The 27,563-nt window shown below is 43.7% G+C and overlaps 1 protein-coding gene across 5 annotated transcripts; it reads right to left on the reverse strand.

The window, feature by feature from the left end:
- Nucleotides 1-10,524: 10,524 nt before the first annotated feature.
- znf219 (zinc finger protein 219) lies at nt 10,525-25,601 on the reverse strand. 5 transcript variants are annotated; one of them, XM_061913399.1, is made up of 5 exons: nt 25,444-25,601; nt 19,187-19,258; nt 15,835-17,887; nt 15,625-15,765; nt 10,525-14,760 (listed from the first exon to the last, which is right to left on the reverse strand). In XM_061913399.1, exons 1-5 carry the CDS (start codon nt 25,480-25,482, stop codon nt 13,790-13,792), a joined length of 3,276 nt encoding a protein of 1,091 aa, XP_061769383.1. In that variant the 5' UTR covers nt 25,483-25,601; the 3' UTR covers nt 10,525-13,789. The 5 variants fall into 5 exon arrangements, with proteins under 5 accessions (XP_061769383.1, XP_061769382.1, XP_061769379.1 ...); XM_061913398.1 differs by lacking the exon at nt 25,444-25,601 and adding an exon at nt 24,958-25,390; XM_061913395.1 differs by lacking the exon at nt 25,444-25,601 and adding an exon at nt 21,219-21,682.
- Between the last annotated feature and the right edge of the window lie 1,962 nt (nt 25,602-27,563).

The raw sequence follows: 27,563 nt of genomic DNA on the forward strand, positions 1-27,563 counted from the left end.
TTTAGCTGTTACCAAAATGTTTGCGCCAATACGTTACGCTTTCAAAAACTTTGTTGCGATTTGACATGACTCACTGTAAACTAAGAGCGATTCCATTGGAAAACAAAGTGAAATTTGACCATGAGGGTGTACCTGTTGATCCAAAGAGGTATTGTGAAGTAGTTAGTAGTTAAATCTACATCAGGGGTATATAAAATTCTGTTTTATCCGGCTCGCGGGATGAGTTTGCGAAGTATAAAAATGAGCTGTAATTTTTGAATGAAAGAAACTGCTGTTCTAAATGTGTCCACTAGATGTCGCAATAGCAATTCTTTGTATCCCCTGCCGCGAGCGCGCGCATGACTTCAGAAGGGGTTGAGCTATGTGCAGTGTGTCAACACTTCATGTTTTTCACTTCCTTACGATGCTTATAGGTTCTATTCGGACACGTGACTTTTGAATGGAAGTAAGCGAAGTGGTGTGCCAACATGGCTACTGTGCAGCAAACAGAGTGCAAAATATCTGAATACACAAGGGGCCTATATTTTACCATTAAAAGCAAATAGAAGTAAAAAATGTAAACTACGGAATAGAATATATCCATATACTTTATCAAAATAGGATTAGTTCAGTATTATGATTATCTTTCAGTCGCATTTCCAGACATGTCAAACTATCGTGTGCTGTAGACATCATTCCACACGACAAAACAGATAAAAGCTTGGAGGTCTAAAACTTCTTTGTGTGTGGCTGGGTCAAGGAAATCTGTATCAAGACTCCCTCGGATAAATCATGCATCGTTTTTGCTTGGGGAAGGTTGAGTTGAATTGAGTTTGAGTTTATTTCGAACATGCAAGCATACAACATGATACATCACAATTTTCAGTTTCTCTTTTCAACATGTTCGAAAAGGAGTAGGAAGAAGCAGAGCTTATTTAATCCTACCCCCTTTTTTTTACATAACAGTTGCTAAAACTTGTTGCATTTCATGATTTAACCTTGTGTATTGTTTGTTTATTTTTCTTTTTTTTGTCGTCTATCAAAATTATACTGCAGATGTCAACGTTGTTTATGTGCTGAAAGCTTCATTCATGATTGTTGCCTTTGGTAAAATCTCAACTCTTAAATTTTGCTCACATTTGCTTTCTTTTGTTTGGACTCACCGAGTTAGGGGTTTACGAAACACGTAGCAAAATGAAATTTTAAGAAATGCAAATAATATCAAGATGATACTAAAATGAGAAATACTAAACGTTAAAAGTATACCAAACAAACTTTTGACGAAGTGTTCACTGCATACTCATGCATTTTCAACTTTGCCGTCTTTGACCGGACTACTTGCTCCTATTTTCTTCTTCTTTCGTAAAATCTTTTACTCTTTCACCCTTCTTGATTAACACTCCAGGAACTCTGAATTTTTTTTAATCCTTTTTGTGATTTTAAAAATTCCAACAGTCAAAAACAACCCAAGCACAGGGCATTTTTTTCTTCAAAAAAGGCAAACCGCCGCCAAGAACTCTATCACCACAGACACTTGCTGGACCGCCAGGCATGATATCAAGGGAATACAACCTATACACAATGTGGATTATTGTGTTCATGTCTTGATTGTCAAATATGTTGGTAATGTAAAATGTGACATTTTTACCCAAACAAATGCTTTTGGTAATCTGTACATATAGTGTTGTACTTATAACTAGGGACGCATTTTCTTTCTAACGGCGTGGCGCAGTGGGAGAGTGGCCGTGCGCAACCCGAGCGTCCCTGGTTCAAATCCCACCTAGTACCAACCTCGTCACGTCCGTTGTGTCCTGAGCAAGACACTTCACCCTTGCTCCTGATGGGTGCTGGTTAGTGCCTTGCATGGCAGCTCCCTCCATCAGTGTGTGAATGTGTGTGTGAATGGGTAAATGTGGAAGTAGTGTCAAAGCGCTTTGAGTACCTTGAAGGTAGAAAAGCGCTATACAAGTACAACCCATTTATCATTTATTTATTTAACTTAATGTGTGATTCATGAAATGATTCCAAACTGTAGATGATGCTACATATGAACAGAATAAACCACATAATGTTAGTACACCAGTTGAGAAAAATTAGTAAATTACATTAACATGCTGTATTATTTTTCATTTCATCTTCTGATAAATGGGAACATTTTAAAACTCTGCCAGAATCAAATCCACCTATCTGATTAATGAACATTATCACATAATTTTGTCAGAAATTATAAATAACGATAAATGAAGATATAATATTTTTCACCAGAACATGTAAGTGTATAAAAAAAAACCTCTGATATGTACATTTTCAGATTCTGTTTGGTTTATTTTTAAACAAAGAAAACAATCTGAAGTTGTCTTTATTTCTAATTTATAATGTCATGATTTTACCAGTCCAGCCTACTTGTGAATTCATTTTCCTCCATGTGGCTCCGGAGTCAGGATTAGTTTGACAACCCTGATCTACGGAATTATGTATATTCGAGCCGATTTATTTTTAATTGTTAGTAAATTATTACAACATCCATCTAATCCGAAATAATAAAATTGGGTAGCAGCTAAACATGTGTTGGAGTACTTAAAGGCTACTGTAGACCAGGAATGAAACTTGTGGCATATAGTGATGTACACTGGGCAGCAGATCATAGTGACGGAAGAAGTGTGACTGGTTACTGTTTTAGTTTGGTCCCTAAATTTCTGGAAATCAAAGAAACAATCCACAGTTGCTTTATCGCCTTGTGGAGCTGAATACAGGGCGTTGTCAACAACTCCACACAGAACAGCATATATCTGCTACATTTACTGAATGAAATGGACAAATATGAATATGCAACGGTAACAATTTTTGAGCACAATCGAGGAGCTTACGAACAATTCTGTGTTGTCAAATATATAAGCACATTGACATTCAATATCATTTTGTCCGATTGGCATTGAATAATAGAAACATAAGTAGTTATTACTGTCCAACTGCAGATATGCGAGCTGACATTTTCACCAAGTCTAACTAAAATGGAAATGGACAAATTTGTATCTTTTATTTTTTTTATGTAAATACAGGCAACTAGATATAGAAAAATGTGTAACACACTGTCTTGTGTCCTGTCTTACCAACAACAAGTGGGGGTATTGAACTTTGTTACTGTATGTTCTCTCGGACTATTGATTTGACTCTAGGTGTGGGTAGAGCTAAGACACTTAATTATCCTAATGTAGTGTGGCACTAATTGTTCTCGCTACCAGATTGGTGGATAGGTCGGATGTGAGCAGATATAAGAGGACACACTTCCGGGAAACTGTGGTTGTTATTATGGAAAGAAATTGGAGAATAAACTCACTGGCTCAGAACTACCGCTCTCTCGCCTCATTGTTTCGACTGCCACAATGGTGACCCTGACACACAGCATTCTGATCTCTAGCATGTTTAATGCTGCTGGTCTCATCATGCCTGTTGGCTCGGCGCTATTACAACAGCCAGTTGCAGCTCCCGCCGTTTTTGCTACAAAAGTGAAACTCCCGGAGTTCTGGCAGCACGATCCTGAGCCCTGGTTCCAGCATGTGGAAGCCCAGTTTCGACTTCGGGGGATTACAGCCGATGAGACACGGTACTACCATGTTGTTGCTGCTCTGGACGCTCAAACGACACGGAGAGTTATGGGCTTGCTGAGGGATCCTCCGGCGGCAGACAAGTACGGCGCGTTAAAGACTTTATATCTGCGGCTGTACCAGCTGTCCGACGGCGAGCGAGCTGTTCGTCTCTTGTCTCTCAACGGCCTGGGAGACAACAAGCCTACCAAGCTAATGGAGAATTTGCTCTCATTGCTTGGTTGCGGGGATTCATCGTTCCTGTATGTGCAGCTGTTTCTCCGTCAGCTGCCGCCCTCGGTACACACAGCACTCGCCAACTCCCCGTTAGTCACCACAAAAGATTACTGAGGTTTGATTGACGAGGCGGACAGGATTCTTCTAGCTGCTTGCTAGTTCAGCACCAACCTGGAATGCACATGAGGAGTTTGATGCTAGCGCTGTGACTACAGTGTCGGACCGTCGGCGCAGGGAGGCTGAGTTATGTTTTTACCACCGCTGTTTTGGGACTTGCTGAGTGCCGCCAGTGGAACCAGCATCCGCACTTTCGGCACCAGGTCAGTAAGTGTTTCATTTTCTGACCGCACGTTCACATGTAACTTCATTATTGCCTCTGTGGCCGTACCTATTCCGAGGACAAATTTTTTGTGTGCAAATAGACTGTTGGTGGACATCTCGAATGGCATGGCCGTTTAATTGACTGTGTGGCTTTCTACACTATTCCATGCACACTGGGGAGGCTGGAGCCTGTCATGGATGTTTATCAACAGCTTCTTGCAGGGTTTCCCGAAATGACTGTACCGACATTTTCGGCAGCGGTAGCAAAGCATGGGGTGGAGCACTTCATCCCTACAGTAAGCCCGCCTGTTTTCCCCCAGACACGGCGACTTGACTCTGCTAAACTTGCCTTGACATGGCAGGAATTTGCTACTATGCAGAGACTGGGGATTGTACACCGTTCCAACAGTCCTTGGGCTTCGCCTCCATATACGGTGCTGAAGCCTGGGGGGCTGTGGTAGCCTTGTTGTGACTCTCGCCAACTGAATAATGGTCCCCACGCTGGACCGTTACCCCATCTCGCACATTCATGACTTTGCTTCACGGCTGGCTGCAGCGTCTATTATTTTAAAGGTAGATTTGGTGCGTGGCTACCACCAGGTTCCTGTACATCATACCAAAGACTATGAAAATGGCACACATTACCTCCCTGCTTGGTACTCAGCATAAAGGGTTGGTATTGGGGTTTGAATCAGCAAATGATTCCCGGGCGTGGCCACCGCTGCTGCTCACTGCTCCCCTGTGGGGATGGGTCAAATGCAGAGGATAATTTCACCACACCTAGTGTGTGTGTGACAATCATTGTCACCTTAAAGGCCTAATGAAATGAGAGTTTCTTATTTAAACGGGGATAGCAGGTCCATTCTACGTGTCAAACTTGATCATTTCCCGATATTGCCATATTTTTGCTGAAAGGATTTAGTAAAAAAACGACGATAAACTTCACAACTTTTCAATCAATCATTCAAATGCATGTCGAGCGGATCTAACATGATATTGTGAAAGTCCAATCCATAGTGAATCTAACGTAACCAATCAAGTCCAAAGTGGATCCAATATAGTAGCGAGAGTCGCTAATAAAAAAGCCTTGCCTGTACCGGAAGTAGCAGATGATGTGCGCGTGACGTCACTGGGTGTAGGGCTCCTCACATCCTCACATTGTTTATAATCATAGCCACCAGCAGCAAGAGCGATTCGGACCGAGAAAGCGACGATATCCCGATTAATTTGAGCGAGGATGAAAGATTCGTGGATGAGGCTAGTGAGGGTGAAGAACTCCAAAAAAAAAAAAAATGACGAGGTCAGTGGGAGAGATTCAGATGTTATTAGACACATTTACTAGGATAATTCTGGAAAATCCCTTATCTGCTTATTGTGTTACCAGTGTTTTAGTGAGATTATATAGTCATACCTGAAAGTCGGAGGGGTGTGGTGACTGCCAGTGTCTCTGAGGGAAGCCATGGAGGAGCCAAGAAAATCGCAGCTGCCTCTTTGATAGCTGCAGGAAGAATGACACAAGCACCGCTCATGTTTACCGTAAGAGCCGACTTATTACCACCATTTTTTCTCACCGAAACCTGCCGGTTGACATGTGGTTGAGAAACATGTCGCTTGACTGCTCTGTTCCATATTAAAGCTTCACAACAAACAAAGAAACACCGGCTGTGTTTGTGTTGCTAAAGGCAGCTGCAATACACCGCTTTCCACCAACAGCATTCTTCTTTGTAGTCTCCATTATTAATTGAACAAATTGAAAAAGCTTCAGCAACACAGATGTCCAAAATACTGTGTAATTATGCGATTAAATCGGACGACTTTTAGCCGTGAGTGGTGCTGGGATAAAATGTCCGCTACAACCAATAACGTCACAAGCACATGTCAACATAAGCGTCATCATTCCGCGACATTTTCAAATGGACGCTTCGCAGGAAATTTAAAATTGCAATTTAGTAAACTAAACCGGCTGTATTGGCATGTGTTGCAATGTTAATATTTCATCATCAGACTGCGTGGTCGGTAGTAGTGGGTTTCAGTAGGCCTTTAACTTTAACTTTATAAATTGGGCATACCGAAGACTGCCATAATAACTTTTGGATTATTTGAGTTTTTGAGGATACCATTTGGCCTGCCGGGGGTAGCACAGAGTTTTCAGCGCCTCATGGACTCTGTTCTACGGGATTTACCTTTTTTTTTTTGTTTATTTGGACGATATTCTAGTAGCCAGTCGATCAGCCGGGGAACATTTGATACATTTACGACTGCTGTTTAGCCGGTTGAACGAACAGGGGCTGATAGTGAAATAGGAGTAACTGACATTAAATTTCTTGGCCACCAGGTGTCTTCGAAAGGTGCTGTTCCCCTGCCTATATGCTTAGAGGCAATTTCCAAGTTTCCACACCCACTAACTGTCAAGCTGCTTCAAGAGTTTCTCGGAAGGGTCAATTTTTATAACCTTTTCATTCCATGTGCAGTTTCTCATGCACCCCCTGTATGAGGCATTAAAGAGGAGGAAAGGTTCACAGGAAGTGAACTGGTCTGAAAAGCTGCAAGCGTTTGAATACACAGTCTTCTCCGACTAGCGCAACCTTGCTAGCACATCCCTCCCCTACTGCTCTTTTGGCTCTCACTACTGATGCCTCAAATGTAGCTCTGGGTGCGGTTTGTGAGCAGCGGGGGGCGGGGTCATGGCAGCCCCTTGACTTCTTCAGCAAGCAACTTTAGGCAGCTGAAAGGAAATCTAGCACTTTTGACAGGGAGCTCCTGACCATTTCAGATTCCTGTTGGAGGGTCGCGATTTCAAAGCTTTTGTGGACCACAAACCTCTGACTTTTGCCATGGCTAAAACTTCAGACAGATCTTAACATAATAAGTCTGTTATTCTTTTTAATAACTTTGTTATTCGGAAGCTCACTGATGAAAAAATATAACTATTTTTACCATTAATGAGACTTCTTGAACAGGTGCGATAGAAAACAGATGGATGGGTTAAAATGTATGAGAATGTTTTATATTTTGAACGTTATTTTTAACACTGTGATTACCAGCGGACTTATTCATTACTTATCATGTTAAGCAATGTCAGCTAAGATTTATCCGAGAGCCAGATGCAGTCATCAAAAGAGCCACAGGTTCCCTACCCCTGGGATAAAGCCTGGCCATCAGGACCCGGACAGAGTGACACTACCTGCACTCCCACCTCATTGGGGCTGGACGTCTGCATCTGTTCTGGACCCTGTTACCTCTTTTGACAGACAATCTAAGTCCACAGTGATATTGACCACACGCAATACACAAGTTCAAGTTGCACAGACTTAAAGGCCTACTGAAACCCACTAATACCAACCACGCAGTCTGATAGTTTATACATCAATGATGAAATATTAACATTGCAAAACATGCCAATACGGCCGGTTACTTTACGAAATTAACATTTTAAATTTCCCGCCGAGTTTCTTGTTGAAAACGTTGCGGAATGATGACGCGTGCGCGTGACGTCTCGAGTTGGAGGGGACATATTAGCGCAGCACCACTAGCGGCTAAAAATCGTCTCTTTTCATCACGCAATTACACAGTATTTTGGACATCTGTGTTGCTGAATCTTTTGCAATTTGTTCAATTAATAATGGAGAAGTCAAAGTAGAAAGATGGAGGTGGGAGGCTTAAGCCTTTAGCCACACAAACACACGGTGTTTCCTTGTTTAAAATTCCCAAGGGTAAGCTTTACCATGGATCAGAGCGGTCAAGCGAACATGGATCCCGACCACTTGTCAACCGGCAGGTTTCGGTGAGAAAATTGTGGTAAAAAGTTGCCTCTTACCGGGGATCAGCGGAACTTCTGTCGTGCTGCTGCTGCCGTGACTAATTCCCTCAGAGACTGGCGTCACGACACCCGTGGACACACCCCTCCGACTATCAGGTACTATTTAATCTCATTAAAACACTAGCAACCCAATAGAAAGATAAGGGATTTCCCAGAATTATCCTCGTAAATGTGTCTAAAAAAATCTAAATCGCTCACAATGCAATCACCTTTTTTTTTTAAACTTTTATTTATTTTTTTTTACTAGTCCTTCGCCACAAATCTTTCATCCTCGCTTAAATTAATGGGGAAATTGTCGTTTTTTTGGTCCGAATAGCTCTTTTTGTTGGAGGCTCCCATTATAAACAATGTGAGGATGTGAGGAGCCCTCACACGGGTGATGTCATCGTCTGCCACTTCCGGTAAAGGCAAGGCTATTTTATTAGCGACCAAAAGCTGCAAAGTTTATCGGCGATGTTCTTTACTAAATCCTTTCAGCAAAAATATGGCTATATCGCGAAATGATCAAGTATGACACATAGAATGGACCTACTATCCCCATTTAAATAAGAAAATCTCATTTCAGTAGGCCTTTAAAATATAGGTACTAATTTGGGCAACCTTTCAAACTTCAACACAGAACATCAAAAAAATTTATACAAAAACACACAGTTGCCCACTGAAATGTGTAGACGTTATAAGAAATGTCTAATAGTACCATACACAATTGAAAAATACACACATTCAACATATTTAGTAGGCCTGATGGGTAATAAGCAAAATACTTCCCACACCTCGACATGTTTGACGCATTTTAGTTGCTAGGGAAATGGTTCACACATTCTTAATATTCAATATTTTATCGTTTGTACTTTACATTGTAGTGGAGGGCAATATTATCCAGGATAATGTTATTCGGCAGATGTAGGTGCACACATACTTAGGTGGCGGGTATTGTTTTTTGATTGATGATGATCGATGATGAGAAGTCAGATGTCCGTGGTCCTTCACTAAATGTAAGTCAGTTAAGTTACAATACATTTTTTTTACACAAGCGTTTTTAAAGTGTTTGCTTGTCAACACAAGAACAGGCCCATTCATTTGTTTTGAACGTTATATCAGCCCTACGGGGCTTCACGGTGGAAGAGGGGTTAGTGCGTCTGCCTCACAATACGAAGGTTCTGCAGTCTTGGGTTCAATCCCAAGCTCGGGATCTTTTTGTGTGGAGTTTGCATGTTCTCCCCGTGAATGCGTGGGTTCCTCCGGGTACTTTGGCTTCCTCCCACTTCCAAAGACATGCACCTGGGGATAGGTTGATTGGCAACACTACATTGGCCCTAGTGTGTGAATGTGAGTGTGAATGTTGTCTGTCTATCTGTGTTGGCCCTGCGATGAGGTGGCGACTTGTCCAGGGTGTACCCCGCCTTACGCCCAATAGTAGCTGAGATAGGCGCCAGCGCCCCCCGCGACGCCAAAAGGGAATAAGCGGTAGAAAATGGATGGATCGGTCCTACGATCTTTTATTATTCAACCGTGATCGTCGTTCTACTCAGTCCAGGTACCGTTAATTCTGGACTATAAGGCGCTACTGTTTTCTTACACTTTGAATCTTGCGGTTTATAAAACGGTGCGACTCATTTATGGATTTTCTCAATAAGAGCCACAATTAAAATTGTTTTAAAACATTTTTTTTAAAAATCAAGCAAATACACCTAGAAAGTGTTTTGTTTGTGTTATGTTGCCATCATATGGAGAAGTTCGCGAACTGTAAGTGTCCTTTCATGTACGGGTATACTGCTTTTTATTTTTTTTTCAATGGGAGTGCCGTGTTCATCTTCCAGCTGTGCATAACGTTTAGACTCATCTCGATTCTTCATTCATTACTCCAAGCAATGTTTGTAAGTTTTACAGTAGAACTAAAATTGGATTTATACTTACTAAACCATTCCATGTGTGATGTCTGTGGGAGTGTTTTCATGCATATTTGTACGTGCTATCGTAATGTAATGACGCTCGCATCGTTGGCATGACCGAATATGCTAACATGTTTATTATTAATTGACAAGGGCATTATTTTTGTATTGTAAAGATGCCCATATAAGTACGTCCACCACACTGTGACATCCCACTACGCCGACTGTTAAAAAAACAAAGACATCAGCAAAACAGTGTTCAGAGGCATCCAAAACAGCACACAAAATCACACCCAAATGCATGAAACTTTTCCATTGACACTTTGGAGTTATTTCACATGAGAATCCAACATTATAACATTTGTAAGTCGGAGGAGAGGACAATCATCAAAGTCCCCCTTTAAAATAAGGTAAAGTGCCATTTGCATTTAAGGCCACAAGAGACCGCCATCTCCCACACATCTCCCCTGAAACAATAAGACAGTCCAGCCATCCATCCATTTTCCTACCGCTTTTGCAGTTCGGGGTCGCGGGGGGTGCTGGAGCCTATCTCAGCTGCATTCGGGCGGGAGGCGTGGTACACCCTGGACAAGTGGCCATCTCATTGCAGGGCCAACACATATAGTCGCATAAAACAAAAACATTTTATACATCTGGGAATTGTTTTTTTTGGAAAAAAAAGTGACACAAGTTCATTTAGTATTTATCTTTATTTCTAATGTATTCTTTTTTCATCTGTCCACAAATTCATATTAGTCACTACTATGTTAGATCACTTTGATCCTCACTGCAATGGCAGTCAACTACACAAGAGCCCAAACCTGGCATGGCCCACTCGCCTCCTCAACGATACTTTACCCTCATTGATTGATTGACAGGCAGGAGATAAGGTGCAACAAATATTCAAGGTGTCCAAAAATTGGATTAGAAATTTGGGACCATGCGTTTGAGGCACAGTGCATTTCACATACGGTACATTCAAAACAATTATTGTTTTGAACTGTGCTCTGGTTTGGGTTGGGGTGATTGGCAGTCTTATTTTAATCCCAAATGCCGGTGGGAGGAGCCAAAAGGACCAGCACTCAGGTTTGTGCTCTCATTTGAAAGAAAAACAACACAACGGACGACACCTCTAATCTCTATCTGTACAACATTCAACAAGACATTTCTTGTAAGTTTTCTTTTAACCTTCTTTTCGACGCTGAAACAATAATTCAATAATCATTATGGAAAGAATGTTTCCACACACACACACACACACACACGCACACACACACACACACACACACACACACGCACACGCACACAAAGATGTATCTCTTATAATAACAATAAAGGCCTCGATAGCAGATACGTCACCTCCGGTTTATGGACAACCAGGAACACAAGGGACGAGCAAGATGGAAGAAGGGATTATTAGTCTTCATTGAACTTTAGTGTCACGTCGGACAGATTTTGGCAATTTAAGAGATTAAATATACCCATTAGTCTTTGACTCGGGCTTTGGTCGATACATGTTGGGCCTAGTGACCCTGTTTAAGGTCTGTACTTAAGGGTGGTGGGGGGGGGGAGGGACGGAAGGACAGACAGGAAGAAGCGTGTCGCTATCGGCTTTTGGTGAGTTGTACAAAAAACACCAGGAAGTGCTTGAAACAGAAGGCACGGTGGCTTTGACACTCTTTGCTGAGGAGACTCAAGAGATGCAGCCTTACATTCCCACGGAATAACAAAACCAAAGCATGTACTGTATTTAAACACTCTTTTACAACCAGTTCCCAGGGTTGGACGACACATTTGGATGAGGTCGTGCGGCTATTGCAAAGCAAGGCGTCTGAAAACAACGTCAATCGTGAATAAAAAAAACGAGAAGAAGAAAACAAAGAGTAATTGTCAACCGTAAGTGCCTAAATTAACACCTCTGTTCAATTCAGTCTCGTAGTCTGCAAAATGGTCTATGATCAGAGAAGAGCAAAAAAAAAACATTATCAATGACATTTGTAGCGGTAGGCAAGCTTTTTATTTCCTCACAGGAGCTGCATATGAAGTTTCATGAGTGGTTTAGCATTATCCAGGCTTTAGCAAAATTCCGAATTGTATTAAGAAAGTCTTCCAGATTTAAATTAAATTCTATGATTTTGAATGGATGTTGCATCTAAGCAGTAAGTACAACTGAAGTTACAATTTATATTTTTGCTGTATACCAAAATCATGCTTTACAGTCCATTTTACATATCCTATAGACATTCTAATACTATGAACCACATTTACACATTATAAAGTCAATTTAGCTAATTCAGAAACACAAAACACATTTATTTTTACCTTAAGTGCCAATTATATTTTAACGACTGTTTTTCATTGACAAGAATTAAAGCATATATTATTCAGATTATCTCATTTGATGCATTACAACATTCACATTTTGGACAATGCTGGAAAAACTGGTTGTGAATTTTCCTTGCCCTTCTGTGGTTTCTTCCGAGGATGTCGTAGTCGTAGTGGTTTGTACAGTCCTTTGAGACATTTGTGATTTAGGGCTATATAAATAAACATTGATTGATTGATTGATTGAAAAATACATAATTGCTATACTGGAATTTGGAAAATAAGTCTGGGAATTAATCATTTGTGTTGAATTTTAGTGTTTGTAAAATATTTTTTCAGAGTTAGGCCAAAACTTACAGTATGTAAATGTGACACATTCTTTTTGGCTATATGGAATTTCACAGAATTAAAAATCAAATTATTTAAACGTTCTGTAACTCAAATTCTGATTCAACAGCCAATTCAGTTGAAATGTAAATTATTCAAATGAATTGAATATAACTTCCATATCCAGAATTTTGCACAAGCCAGGCTTTATCTACTTCTGCATGCACTAAAGATGTTGTGACTCCGCTGTTGGCATTCGTGTTAAACTTCACATACTTGTTATGTTGTTTATAACCAACTCATCAGTGTTATTAATCCCGGCTGAGCACTTTGCGCCTAACCGCTGTTATATCAGTTGTGTTGATGCTGTGTTCTGCAACATCCTTGTTAATACATGACCATGTAGTCAGAGAGCTACATTTCCCTTTACATTTTTTCATGAACTCCAAAATACTATTTAGGTTGTTTAACGGACTCTTTCCAATTATCACCCGTTTCCAATTTACGGTTTAGGTAAATTACCTCCCGGGCTATTGAGTATTTATGGTATTGTGAGGACTTGCACAGTATTTATGGTATTTTGAGGACTTGCACAGTGCGCCTTAAGGACATTCCAACTAGTTTTAGCTCACACACACATCAAAATAATCTTTAAGTTTCTTTCAGGAATGCCATTTTTTTGTGATAGAGGCTACGTGTTCTACTGGGATGTCTATATTGTCTTAATTGTTAGTGTTTTTAATCGGTGCTCCTACTGTACCAACAAAGAAGAGCATCTCCACTTGATTGTGTTTTGAGCTTTTGCTCACTCCTTTTTCATCATCTACATCGATGACATCAGCATCACTTTCACAGAACGCAACTAAATCTACAAGTGCACTGTAATGCCAAGTGTACTGGGGCTGGGTTTCAAGGTCAAACAAGTGATCCTACCTCATCCTCCAAGCAGAAGTACAGGCACTAACTTAAAAACCAGACAAAAACACAATTTTTTCTATAAAGCTCACATATCAGACAGGAAGGCAAAATTAAATCACACGTTCACTTCAACAGCTTTGCGCGACTTGGACCAGTACCTTGACCTTGCAACGGTTTGGTCCATCTCTCGTAGAGAAACCGAAACTGGAATGATGCAGGATCTGTTCATCAGATTGAACACCCTCGAGGAAGTTTGGAGGCTGAAAAATTAATAGAAAAAGATGTCCATACTTGTTGTTTGGAGGACCACCCTGTCAGGACCATAGCTCTCTCTGGAAGTTCCAAACCTAATTTCTGCCGGGTCCAATCATGGTTGGTGCAGTATCCTAATCCTGTCTTGGGGAATCCTCAAGACTGCTACCCTCTTCTTCCTCCTCCCCTTCCTCTTGGAGGACCCGACTGTCACTCAAAGTTTGGGGTACCAAAGCCCAATTGGATTCTTGGCAATCATCATCATCATTATAATCATCAGGAGCAAGCTCATTGGGGGTTCTGGTCTGAGTAGAGGACCCTTCTCCATGCCTCCAAATCCCAAAGGAGTCGAGCTCAGTGGGATAGGAGCGGGATTTGATCACTTTAGAAGCGCCATCATCGTCGAAGGAGGATACAGAGCCTCTCTTGCGTCTGGATTTACTGGTGTGGTTGACCTGCAGGTGCATATTCATGAGCTCAGAGGAGGATGTCCGAAATGGACATTCGGAACACTGGTTTAATGTAACGCGGTCACCACAACTTTCCTCTTGAAAGATTCCCTCTTCTTCCACCCCTCCGAGGCTTGGTGAGGGACGGCGGGACAGATCTAGAGGTTCAAAACCAGCTTGACTGGAAGATGCTTGTTTGTCGCTGGATGGTTGCACCATACGGTTGGTGGTAAGGGGCTTCCTGCGAGATATCTTCTGGGCTTTTGGAGGGGGGGACTCCCTGATCCAAGCTCCTTCCATACCACCTTGGTAAAGCGCCCCCATTACTCCTGACAGATAGCGGTACTGCGTCTCCAGGTCGACATCCCTTAGAGCTGCCAAGGCCTTACGGTGGTCCTGCTGGTCTGGAATACCGAGCAGCCAAGACTGTTGTGTCGGCCTCAAGGTAGGACTGTCAGCTGGAGCGCCGCCAGAGGGGCTGTGATTGAGTTGAGAGCGACGCTGCTTAGCAGAAGGCAGACCGTTGATAGCGGCAGTACTGGAGGAGCCTGCCGACATGGTACGCTGCTCCCTGTGGTGCCGCTGGAGGTGATACTTGAGCGAGCCAGACTGGGTACCAGCGTAGTCGCAGTGGGGGCATTTGTAGGGTCTCTCACCTTAGCAAAATAGAGAAAATTGTTTTGTTTTGTAAAGAAATGAAAAAAAAAAGATGAAATTATATACTGAAATTTGATTTGAATCATATCCAACTGATGCAGTAACGCACATGCTAGGCAGAGGGCAGTGTTACATCACATATGTCAATGTACAGAGAGCGGAGGAGACTGAAAAGTGTTAAGTGATGAAATTCTCAAGAACAAAACAAAATGATTGAACAAAAGGAACGCTGTCTGCAGTGATGAAATATGAGCAAGTTTAATCTACCCACTAAGAATACGAAACAAAAAAGCTTAGGATTTTCTCAACCAGGCAGTCTTCATGATTATCATTCCTTTCACTTACATGGGTGACCAACGCTAATCATGTGTCGCCATCACCGCTCCGTGTGACAAGTCTCATAGGTCACATGAATGGAATATCAATGACAACATAACACTGAGGGGCAATGATTTTGATTCAGACAAAATGACATGTGACACAAATGAGAGGATCCTGCTGACAAGGTCAAATGAATATGAATAAACCTATGAGCGGGCAACAAGATCCTTAAAAAATATGTCATGTAGTAATGAGGTCAGATAAAGAAGATTGGGCAAAAATATTGTCAAAATATAGACCTATATTCATATAATATCAGAAGCAGCTCTCAGTATAGAAGCGCAATAATGACAAAAATGCCCGACTGTGTCAATCAAAGCCTTATTAGATTTTATAATTGTTTTTTTTCCTTAAAGGATGGAGGAGTCTTTGAGGAGTGGAGCTATGATTAGCACGAGCTGGCTCTCTGGGGTGAAAGTAAAATAGAACATTACTCAAAGAGATGATGGTTGCGGTTTATTAATCTCGCAGCAGGCTCCTACCTGTGTGAACTCTGAGGTGCACTTTGAGGTGATGGGATGAGCGGAAGGCTTTACCGCAGTAGGGGCAATCTTTAATCCCTCTGCCTCGCACACGTTCTCTGGTGGGAAGCGACGCAAGGAAGGTTGCTGCGCCGTTCTCTCCTGAAAAATTAGCAAAGAAATAAAGATATCTATCATGCAAACATAGACAACAAAGGGTGAAAGGCACACCTTTCAAGGCTGGCATGACTGAAGGAAAGACCGCAGATGCTCCTTTGGATTCTTGCCTCTTATCTCCACTGCTGAGAAGTTGAGGATCCTGCCGGACTTCACCAGGGCCTCCTCTCCCTCTGGAGCTGCCACTGCTCTGCACATCACCTTCTCTCTGGGCTTTCTGAGTATGAACACGAGCATGGGCGACAACCTGCTGTAGACTGTGGAAGACCTTTCCGCAGTCGGGGCATTCCCATGAGCCCTCTGCTGCTCCAGACGCTTCTCTGGGATCCATAGTGTCAACATAGGTTCTGACTGGGTCACTTTCTGCTATCATTGACTTGTTTCTCTGATTGACTCGTTGATGCTGGTGGTGCTGAGCCACAGCCAGGCTGCGAGCCACTAGTTGCCACCAGGCGGCCTGCTCCCTTCCTTCAGATACTGTGGGATCACTTAGGCCTCTGTTTCCTCCTGTCTCTCTTCCTTCTGAGCTCATATCACCAACACTGTTTCCCATCTCTGCAACTTGGGCGACAGCCTGGAGTCTCTCCATGCAGCTGGCTCCGCTGCCTTCTCCAGGAAGGCCGAGGTAGCCCAAAATGGCTGACTTGCTTGAACACATTTTGCCTCTGGTCTCCTTATCTGGTCTACCTTGGCCAGCCCTGCCACCCCCTTGCTGAGCCAAAAGGAGGCTGGAGTAGAGGGCATTCAGGGACGGATTACTGGCAGAGCTTTTAGCCTGTTGGTCAATGTTTCCCAAGCCAGCTTTGAGACCGAGCTTGTTGAGGTGTACTTTCATGTGATTTTTCAGGAACCATGGTTCCTTAAAGCCACGGCCACAAACCTGGCACTTATGGTCCAAGGAGTCCTTGTGCTTCCGCATGTGTCCCTTAAGAAACCAAGACTGGGTGAACCTTTGTCCACAAGTTTCACAACGGAATGCAGGCAGTGAGGATGATCCTGACACTTTAGCAGGTGATGTCACCTGAGTCGAAGCCGAGGTTTGGGCTGAAAGAGTCTCTGAGGGTGCACTGACGGGCCTGCCATTGGTAAATGCTGGCGGAAGAGCAGGCCCTTCAGAGGAAAGGTGGCACTCTTGCAGGTGGGATGCCAGGGAAGCTTCCTGACTGGCGGAGAAAGGACACATCGTGCATTTGTAGGGATTGTGGAGAATCCTTACATGGCGTGCCAACTCTGAAGTCGTCCTGAATTTTCCTTTGCAGGCATGGCAGCGGAACGTAGGTGCTGATGGAGTCGATGTGGTCACAGAAGGAGGGTCTGTGCTGTCATCCAGCAGGAAAGGTTGATTTTGTTCAAACTGAAGGTCCTCTTCCAATCCTTTGACTTCGCCATCAACATCCTCTTCCTCTGGCTGATGAATGACATTCGCAGTTAGCATGCACTGGTTAGAGTCTTTTTTGTGGTTCGTGGTTATGTTTTTTTTGCGCTGTTGGACCTTTAGGTGCTGTTTTAGGGGCGCTGAGGGGAGCATGCTGCTGTAATGTGGTGAGGCTCGACGATGCCTGTCCAGGCTGTGAGCTCGGGCGTGTAGAGACAAAATGCTTTGGAATCGGAATCTTTTCCCACACACGTGACAAGGGAACTTGAGCGAAGGTACAGATGAAGAACCTCCGACTCCGGGTGCTGCCCTGGTGATGGCATTCTTCTGGAAAAGCTGAAGGTCCAGTTCATCATTGCAGGTTCCGCTCTGGCCTGAAGACAAAGCCAACTCTAAGGCTCCAAACCCGAGGAGTGTTGCTGACGGTGTGGCTGGCGGAGAAGAGTCCAAAAATGGACTGTGTCCTGCTTCTCCTCCTGGAAATAATGCCACGGCCGGAGTGGGCGATGGCGGTGCGTCGCCATCCTGCTCTTTTAACTCATCATCCTCTTGGTGGTGGTGAGCCACTGCAGGAATGACCAACGGAGAGAGAGGGGAGTACGGCACCGTATCTGGACTTTGAGGAGACGGATGTGGGCTTTGGAGCCCCTGGGGGCTAGGCTCTAGTGTGGGAGGAGACAGGGGTTGCTCACAGGAAAGGGACAAGATGCAATCTGGCGGGGAATCCATCCTCTGTTAGTACACACACACACACGCGCGCACACACACACACACACACACACACACACAAATAGTGAGTTAAAACAAAACATACGAAAAGATTAGTGTGTGTAACCTAACCCTTCTACTCCTGAACCTCTGCACATAAAAGGTGAACATATGTCAAAATTGTGTTGCCTGTGCTCTTATTTTTCTGATAAAAACACCAAATGGTGTAGCTGTTTAAACCCATAAGGTTTGACCCCCTTAAATCGGATTGACATAATTTTTTTCACGCAGCTCTGTGCACACTACAAATAACGTCAGGGGTTCCATTGAAAAGACAAATATATGACATTTGAGCAAGATTGGTTAAAAAATATGGCCACCATTACAGTAATTCCACAACTTGGCACTTAATTGTCCATTAAGTCATAGACTATTTGTCTAATGATTGCAAAATATTTAATAAATCTGTGCTAGCATGTCATGCAAAACATTTTGATCACAACCCATGGGGAGTGCCACACATTTACAGTTGTGCCAATGTCATCAACCCAGGGTTGCAAAGGGGTGGAAAGTGTCCGGTACATTTCCGGAAACTTACCACGTGAAGTTAAGCTCGGGAAGTTTGGAAATATTGACCATTTTTTGATTATTCAAAGTTGGACAACGTCCATGGGAATGAATGGGAATGTATGGGAATTAAAGGGGAATTACAATAATTCTATATTATTGGGCACTTGTCTATATGCTGCTGCATCTTTGTGGCATTTTTGTACATAAACCTAGCTAGCGAGAGATATTGGCCTCAAAGTCATCTAATAAGTACAGGAACAGCTCGCTAGCTTGAGTGGAAGTCTGCTGGAGTAGTCTACAGTCATACAGTAACAAGCAATTACACCTCTATTTAACTTGAAACCATAGATCAAATATATTTACCCCAGTAATATCAACATTTACCTGACTGGATGAAGTCCTTGGGCCCAAATACTAGTGTGGCCTCAATAGCCCTACTACAGAGTGTAGCATGCTGGGAATTATCTGTGCATATGTTGGCAGAATGCACTGCACATGTGATGGAGGAATGCACAGTACAGGGTTGAAATTCTACTAAATTTGCATTAAATCAGGTTGTTTTAGCTAATAATCATGCTGCAAGATCCAGCATGTTGCATTCAATGTTAATTCCCATTAATTTCCCATTATTCCCATGGAAAGTTTCCAACTTTGAATATTCCCAGAATTTTGCAACCCTACATCCACCACATCTCAACTGTCCTGATTTTGCCACATGACTGTAAAAAGCTTGTAGATTCATGAAATAATTACCAGCAGTGTGTGCGGTGTTATGCCATTATCCAGTGTCTGGACTGTGGAGGGCACGACTCCTCCTTCAATCACCTGCAGATGAAGCACAACAAAATGTAAAAAAAAAACCCTGAAAACTTGCAAATGAATGGATGCAAACTTAATCCAATACTTTATGGACCTGTAACAGGTGTGCACCTGTTCTGTAAGCATGCAGATGTCCAAAGTCGTGCGTGTGTGTTTGTGCGTGTGTGGGTGTTTTAGGAGGCATGCACTGTCCCAAACAGGATGGACTTCCAAACACACCCTTCCTGTGTGCTCATACTTTTAACTTTAATCACACACACAGAGAGCATTTCATAAAAAAGTGGGTGTGGTGTCTTTGAAGCCAAACAGCCTACACGATTAAATGATGCCCACTTGTGTGTTTGTTACATTGTGCTCTTTATAAACTGTGTTGACTTCATCATCATCATTCTCGTCAAAATGGAGGCGCACAAAGAGACAAAAGGTCGTAAATAGTCGTCACAGATTTGTGTTGTTCAGGTGTGTGTGTGTGTGTGTGTGTGTGCATGACAAAGAGATGGTTGCGCAGCCAGTTGACATTTTAGCTCGGCTATGACTCACAGGGATATCACTCCACATCCATCACGCACGCAAGCACGCGCACACACACTTCTTAACCCACTATTATTGTTCTTTCGCTCTCGTCTGTCTTCTTCCCATCCCCCTCGTACGCCCTCCCTCTGTCTATTATTCACTAATTTTCTTTCATTCTCGCTCCCGCCCCTCTTAACCCGCCCCCCCCTGCAACTGCCTCATACCCACCCCCTGCCACTTCCCCGTCCTGCAGTGCTGCCGGTTGGCGGCATGCCAGGGAATGCTGATATCAGCTGGTAGATTGGAGCCTGCCAACATGGCGAGAAGCAAAAATTAAATAAATAAATAAAAAACAACAGGGCGAGAAAAAAGAAAGAAAACATGCGGCGCAGTTATAAACCCAGGCCGCATGTAAAGAACACGGTCAGGAGTGCCGTGTGAATGTGCAGCCGCCAACTCTATTTCTGTGTGTAAGCGTACACACACACACACACACACACACACACACACACACACACACACACCAGCTAAATGTATCTGCAGCATTATCATATGAATATTACCACAGCCTGGCTTTGTTCTGCCATGACTGAACCTGTCGCTATGGCGCTGGATCCCTCCCAATCTTGTGTAGTTCTGAAAATATTTCACTAAAATAGTTAAAGTTAAAGTACCAATGATTGTCACACACACACTAGGCGAGATTATTCTCTGCATTTGACCCATCACCCTTGATCACCCCCTGGGGAGGGGAGCAATGGCTGGTGCCGCGCCCGGGAATCATTTATGGTGATTTTACCACCAATTCCAACCCTTGATGCTGAGTGCCAAGCAGGGAGGTGATGGGTTCCATTTTTATAGTCTTTGGTAAGACTCGGCCGGGATTTGAACTCACAACCTACCAATCTCAGGGTGGACACTCTAACCACTAGGCCACTGAGGATTTAGGGGTCTTGACACTGGGGTGGAATTTAACCTTTACCGTTTTGGGAACACACTTTTCGAGACCTAAAATAAGGGTGCGCCTTGGAGCCCTGGGGGCTAAAGTAGTTTGGACCTTTTGGACGTCCAGCTGTACCCCTAGACCCGTGTTTTTCAACCAATGTGCCATGGCACACACACTGTGAGATACAGTCTAGTGTGCCGTGGAAAATTATGTAATTTCACCGATTTGGGTTAAAAATATTTTATGCTATCCAGTAACTATAATCTGCAAATGAAATGCCGATGAGTGTCGGTGCTGTCTAGAGCTCGGCGGAGTACCTGTGTAATACTATGTTTACAAAGCTAATTACTTTGTAAACGTATCTAATGCTTAAACCAAAAATAAACGTTAGGCGAGTGCCCCTAAAAAAGGCATTGAAACTTAGGGATGGCTACGGAATACGAAACTAAAACTGAACTGGCTAAAAAATAAACCAAAACAGAATGCTGGTCAACAGCAAAGACTTACAGCGTTTGGAGCAGACGGCGTCCACAATGTACATCCGTACATGACATGACAATCAACAATTTCCACAAAAAAGAAGGATAGCGTCCGCACAACTGAAATAGTCTTGATTGTGGCGCAGTGGAAGAGTGGTCGTGCGCAACCCGAGGGTCCCTGGTCCAATCCCCACCTAGTACCAACTTTGTCATGTCCGTTGTGTCCTTGAGCAAGAAACTTCACCCTTACTCCTGATGGGTGCTGGTTAGCGCCTTGCATGGCAGCTCCCTCCATTAGTGTATGAATGTGTGTGTGAATGGGTGAATGTGGAAGTGTCAAAGCGCTTTGAGTACCTTGAAGGTAGAAAAGCGCTATACAAGTACAACCCATTTATCATTTATTGTGAAAACAAACCAGGTGCGGGGAATAGCGCTCAAAAGAAGACATGAGACTGTTACAGGAAAATACCAACAAAACAGGAAAAGCCACCCAAATAGGAGCACAAGACACTACACGCAGGAAAACACCAAACAACTCCAAATAAGTCACGGCGACACTTATTTTGAGATAATAACTACAGTGATGCATGCTTGGTTATGGTTTGAATTCATATCCAACAATTGCAACAATGACTTTTTATTGTCAATATCAACTACCGAGTTTACATGTTTTATGTTTTCTGCTGGTGGTGTGCCTGCGCATTTCTTCAATGAACAAAAACGTGCCTCGGCTCCAAAAAGGTTGAAAACCACTGCCCTAGACAAATTGTGTAAGATTATGGATGAGTATTTTCCACATTCTTAGTGAATAACGCATGACACTTATGACATTTTGGGCTTTACTTGGGTTGTATCAAATGCTCTGACAAGACGTTTATGATCCATTGGCCTTAGCTTGGCCACCCTGTTCTAGTTTTAAGTAATGGTAATACTCGATCCATAAAGGTGTGCCCAATATGTTAAGGCAAGTCTTTGTGTGTGTGTGTGTGTGTGTGTGTGTGTGTGTGTGTGTGTGTGTGTGTGTGTGATGTCATTGTGTAACTATTCAGAGTTTATCATAAAGTGCATGTTGGCACATGTCTGAACGTTACACATCCTAATTGTACATGACAGGTGTGAAAGCTCAGTGTGTGTGTGTGTGTGTATGTGTGTGTGTGTGTGTGTGTGTGTGTGTGCGTGTGTGTGTGTGTGTGTGTGTGTGTGTGTGTGTGTGTATGTGTGTGTGTGTGTGTGTTATTAAGCCAGCGGTCTCCTCAAGCTAACGAGAACATTGCTTGTGTTCTGGGTCGGCTTGGAGAACCAGGACGAGGAATGAGTGGGAATATCATCACCTTTCTCACAGAGATCCTACAAAAGTGGTACATCACATAGGTAACAGAAGCTCAGTGCATGTAGGCATCGTCCAGGCTCTGTTACAGCTCTGATCGCAAAGCTCATCCATCCATCATTCCATCCATCTTCTACCGCTTATTCCCTTCGGGGTCATGGGGGGTGCTGGTGCCTATCTCAGCTACAATCGGGCGGATGGCATGGTACACCCTGGACAAGTTGCCACCTCATCCCAGGGCCAACACAGATAGACAGACAACATTCACACTTACATTCACACATTAGGGCCAATTTAGTGTTGCCAATCAACCTATCCCCAGGTGCATGTCTTTGGAGGTGGGAGGAAGCCGGGGTACCTGGAGGGAACCCATGCAGTCACGGGGAGAACATCCAAACTTCACACAGAAGGATCCCGAGCCCGGGATTGAACCCAGGACTACTCAGGACCTTCGTATTGTGAGGCAGACGCACTAACCCCTCCTCAACCGTGCTGCCCGCACTGCTCATGCAGGCCTAATATATTGTTTATAGATTTTGGTCATGCTTGCTGAGCTATGTGAAAAGTAGATTTGCAAATTGTTTCTGGCTTCTGAGGTACAATCAGGGATGTAACAGAAGTGGAAAGGCACCTATGTGGAAGGGTATTCACAATGCGGGACTGGTTGTGGAGTTTACCACCACTTGGGGGCGGCGTGGTGGTGCCAGCAACCTGAGGGTTCCTGGTTCAACCCCCACCTTTTACCAACCACGTCACGTCCGTCGTGTCCTTAAGCAAGAGACTTCACCCTTGCTCCTGATGGGTCGTGGTTAGGGGATTGCATGGCAGCTCCCGCCATCAGTGTGGGTCAATGTGGAAATAGTGTCAAAGCGCTTTGAGTACCTTAAAGGTAAAAAAACGCTATACAAGTAAAACCAATTTACCATTTACTTAGGTCCTTCTCATGTTGTCTTGCACCCACTTATCCTGGAATTGTCTTTTAATTACAACACTGGATTCTGTGTGAAATGCACAGGTGAATAAATGCAATCATTTTTGTGTGAAAGAGGCTGTGGATACTTCCTCATTCTTCCCTCACATGGACACCGAAGAATCAGCTATACCTGTCAAGGTGTGCTTCCTTGAGGTCCATCCATACATCCATTTTTCCACCGCTTGTCCCTTTCGGGGTCGCGGGAGGTGCTGGAGCCTATCTCGGCTGCATTCGGGCGGCAGGCGGGGTACACCCTGGACAAGTCGCCACCTCATCACAGGGCCAACACAGATAGCCCAATTTGCTACAAATGTCTGGTGACCGTTTGTGTCTTCTTCAGGTCCAAATTTTTTTTTCAATTGACATACTGATCTCACATTTTCCTTATTGTGCCTTTTCCTCAAGCGTCTTTCTTCAGGCCTCCAGTGCCACCTGTTGCTCGGGTGCGCGCTCTTACTAATAAACATGTGCCCGGTCCACCACGAGTGGGCGGATCTTGACCCGCACGCCATCACCTGGCGATGGTACTCCACCAAGAAGGGCTGCGGGGGTGGGGGTGGTCTGCACTGAAAGCACTCTTCAAGACCCCAATACTCCACGTAATCCTGAATGTCACAATGCGGCGAGGAGCAGGTGCCTCTCCCCCCAGCGTACTAATGACCCAATTATATCAATCAGAATCCTGATTATAGCAGCACACACACACACAAACACACACACACACAAACACACACACACACACACACACACACACACACACACACACACCGTGAGAGCCACCTGGATGGCGTGCATGTGCCCCCCCCGCCCCCCCCCCCCCCCTCACACACACACACACCTCCCATCACAAAGGATGAGGAGGGGGACTGCCTGTATGGAAAGGCTCGTTAAGATGAGGCTGGCTATTCGCTAATCAGCATCTCTCACCAGGGGGCCATCAATAGGTGTCCCTATTAAAGTGGCCTAGCGTGCAGTTGTACAAATAACCAACACGATGAAGGACCCTGAACTCATCCTATAAAGTCAGCTGACTGCATTCTCTCGCATGGAATGTGTTTTCCTCATGTGTCAATAATACGTGCCACCATTTTTTTTAGCCTCTTTCGTGGCCATCTCATGTCTAAATGAACACCATTAAGCGCCACAACAACATCAACAACAACAACATAAACAATAGCGCAGGGACGGCGCGTGAAGAAGTGCCATGTCAGCGCATCTGCTCCATTTTGTTCCAAAAATGTTCGCTATGGAAGAAATGGGGGAGGGAGGGAGGGGGGTCGTGTAACTCATCTGCCAGTCTACCCAACGCGCGCACGCGTGCGTGCACGCAACCACTCACGCCGAAGAAAATGCAACATTTTAGCTGCTCAAAAGTTAAACGCAGCCACGTCCACTTTTTTTTGTTTTGTTTTTTTGTGGCATGTATCGTTCGGAACAATCGGATTAGGCGGGTGCGTGTGCACTGACCTGGCAACGCAATCCTCGCTCGATGCTAATCTGCGCAATTTTACACATTCCTCTTTTCTTTTTTGAGTGTGCGTGTGTGGTTCCGGTTAGGTTCGGTCCGGTCGGTCGTGCAACTTGCTTAAAGTTACAGGAACAGAAAATTACACTTTTTTGAGGGGGGTGGGGGTGAGAAAAAAAAAAGTGACTTGTTTCTCAGCGTGCATACATGACACGCGCGCGCGCCCGCGCGCCACGGTCCCGGCTACATACGTGCATCATACATGCCAGTCTCTCTCTCTCTCTCTCTCTCTTCTCTCTCTTTTACGCATGCACATATATCCGAACTAGCCACGAAAAAGAAACTAAACATGGAGACAATAAAGCATACGCGGTGTTGTAGAAGTGCACGGAATTCGTTTGTTATTGTGGAATAAATATATATTTTTTGTTTTTTTGTTTTTTTTTTACCCCAAAGCAGCTGGAAGAAAGTGTCGGAGGTGTACTTACGCGCGAGGCGGCGAGGAGATTAATGACACGACACGTCATGATTACGTTGCGCTTGAATTAAATACATTACGACTTGGGGAAAAAAATGGAAATCAGGGTTGTATACAAGCATACGGCGTCTCCGCCTCTCTCTCTCTCTCTCTCTCTCTCTCTCTCTCTCTCTCTCTCTCTCTCTCTCTCTCACTCTCTCTCTCTCTCTCTCTCTCTCTCTCTCTCTCTCTCTCTCTCTCTCTCACTCTCCCATTCTTGTTGTGCAGGGGCGGTGTGCAGGCAGGCAGGGGTGAGGGTGGGTGGTTCGGGGTTTGATGTAGGTTGGAAATGTTAATTATGATCTCAGCACGGGCACCATTTTACACCGCCGTCATCTGCAGCTTCGTTCTCATCCCAAAAATGGCAGCTGACACAGTTTGGATGGAGGAGGAGGAGGAACAAAAAGCACGTTGCCACTATGGACCGAGGTGAAGCCGGAACAGGGAGCACATGCACGCAAACTTGCACAACTCCCCTGTTGGAATTTTACAAGTACTTTAGAGTTGTATTGGTTTTTGGAAAAAAACAAACAAAAATAAAACAGTTGCTTGAGATCCAAGGGTCGGAGAAACAAGTTGACCCTCAACAGCAGGCATCTTTACAGTCCAATTTAAATATAATGGATTGAACAATAATGCATGCTTAGAACTAGTGTTGTAACAATACCAATATTTTGGTACAAATACCCTGCCTTCCGCCCGATTGTAGCTGAGATAGGCGCCAGCGCCCCCCCGCTACCCCGAAAGGGAATAAGCGGTAGAAATGGATGGATGGATAATTATTTCGGTACTTTTCTAAATAAAGGGCACCACAAAAAAAATTGCATTATTGGCTTTATTTTAAAGGCCTACTGTGGTGAGATTTTCTTATTTAAACGGGGATAGCAGGTCCATTCTCTGTATCATACTTGATCATTTTGCGATATTGCCCTATTTTTGCTGAAAGGATTTAGTAGAGAACATCGACGATAAATTTCGCAACTTTTGGTCGCTAATAAAAAAGCCTTGCCTTTACCGGAAGTAGCAGACGATGTGCGCGTGACGTCACTGGTTGTAGAACTCCTCACATCCTCTCATTGTTTATAATGTGAGCCACCAGCAGTAAGAGCAATTCTGACCGAGAAAGTGACGATTTCCCCATTAATTTGAGCGAGGATGAAAGATTCGTGGATGAGGAAAGTTAGAGTGAAGCACACAAAAAAGAAAAGGCGGCGGCAGTGGGAGAGTTTCAGATGTAATTAGACACATTTACTAGGATAATTCTGGAAAATCCCTTATCTTATTGTGTTAATAGTATTTTAGTGAGATTATGAAGTCATACCTTAAAGTCGGATGGTTGCGGTGAACGCCAGTGTCTCTGAGAGGAGCAGAGGAGCCAAGATCACAGCTGCCTTTTTGAGCTGCAGAATGAGGTCGCGTAATCCACTGAAGTCTCCGCTAAGAGCCGACTTAATATTACAATTTTCCCATTCAAAAACTACCTGGTTGACATAGAAAAACATGTTCGCTTGACCGCTATGTGTTAAAGCTTCACAACAAACAAAGAAACACCGGCTGTGTTTCGGGGCTATAGGCAGCTGCAATCCACCACTTTCCATCAACAGCATTCTTATTTGACGTCTCCATTATTAATTGAACAAATTGCAAAAGTTTCAGCAACACAGATGTCCAAAATACTTTGTAATTGTGCGATGAAAAGAGACGACTTTTAGCCGTAAGTGGTGCTGGGCTAATATGTCCCCTCCAACCAATAACGTCACAAACACGCGTCATCATTCCGCGACGTTTTCAACAAGAAACTCCGCGGGAAATTTAAAATTGTAATTTAGTGAACTAAATCGGCCGTATTGGCATGTGTTGCAATGTTAAGATTTCATCATTGATATATAAACTATCAGACTGCGTGGTCGGTATTAGTGGGTTTCAGTAGGCCTTTAACCAAAAATCGTAGGGTACATTTAAGGCTGGGCGATTTATCGATGTACTTGATATATCGCGGGTTTGTCTCTGTGCGATATAGAAAAACATAATATCGTGATATTCGAGTATATGTTCTCACGCAGTTGCTTTTAGCTGCGGGCATTACACTGC

Source organism: Nerophis ophidion, linkage group LG10 (assembly GCF_033978795.1).
Source record: "Nerophis ophidion isolate RoL-2023_Sa linkage group LG10, RoL_Noph_v1.0, whole genome shotgun sequence".
Taxonomy (NCBI): Eukaryota; Metazoa; Chordata; class Actinopteri; order Syngnathiformes; family Syngnathidae; genus Nerophis; species Nerophis ophidion.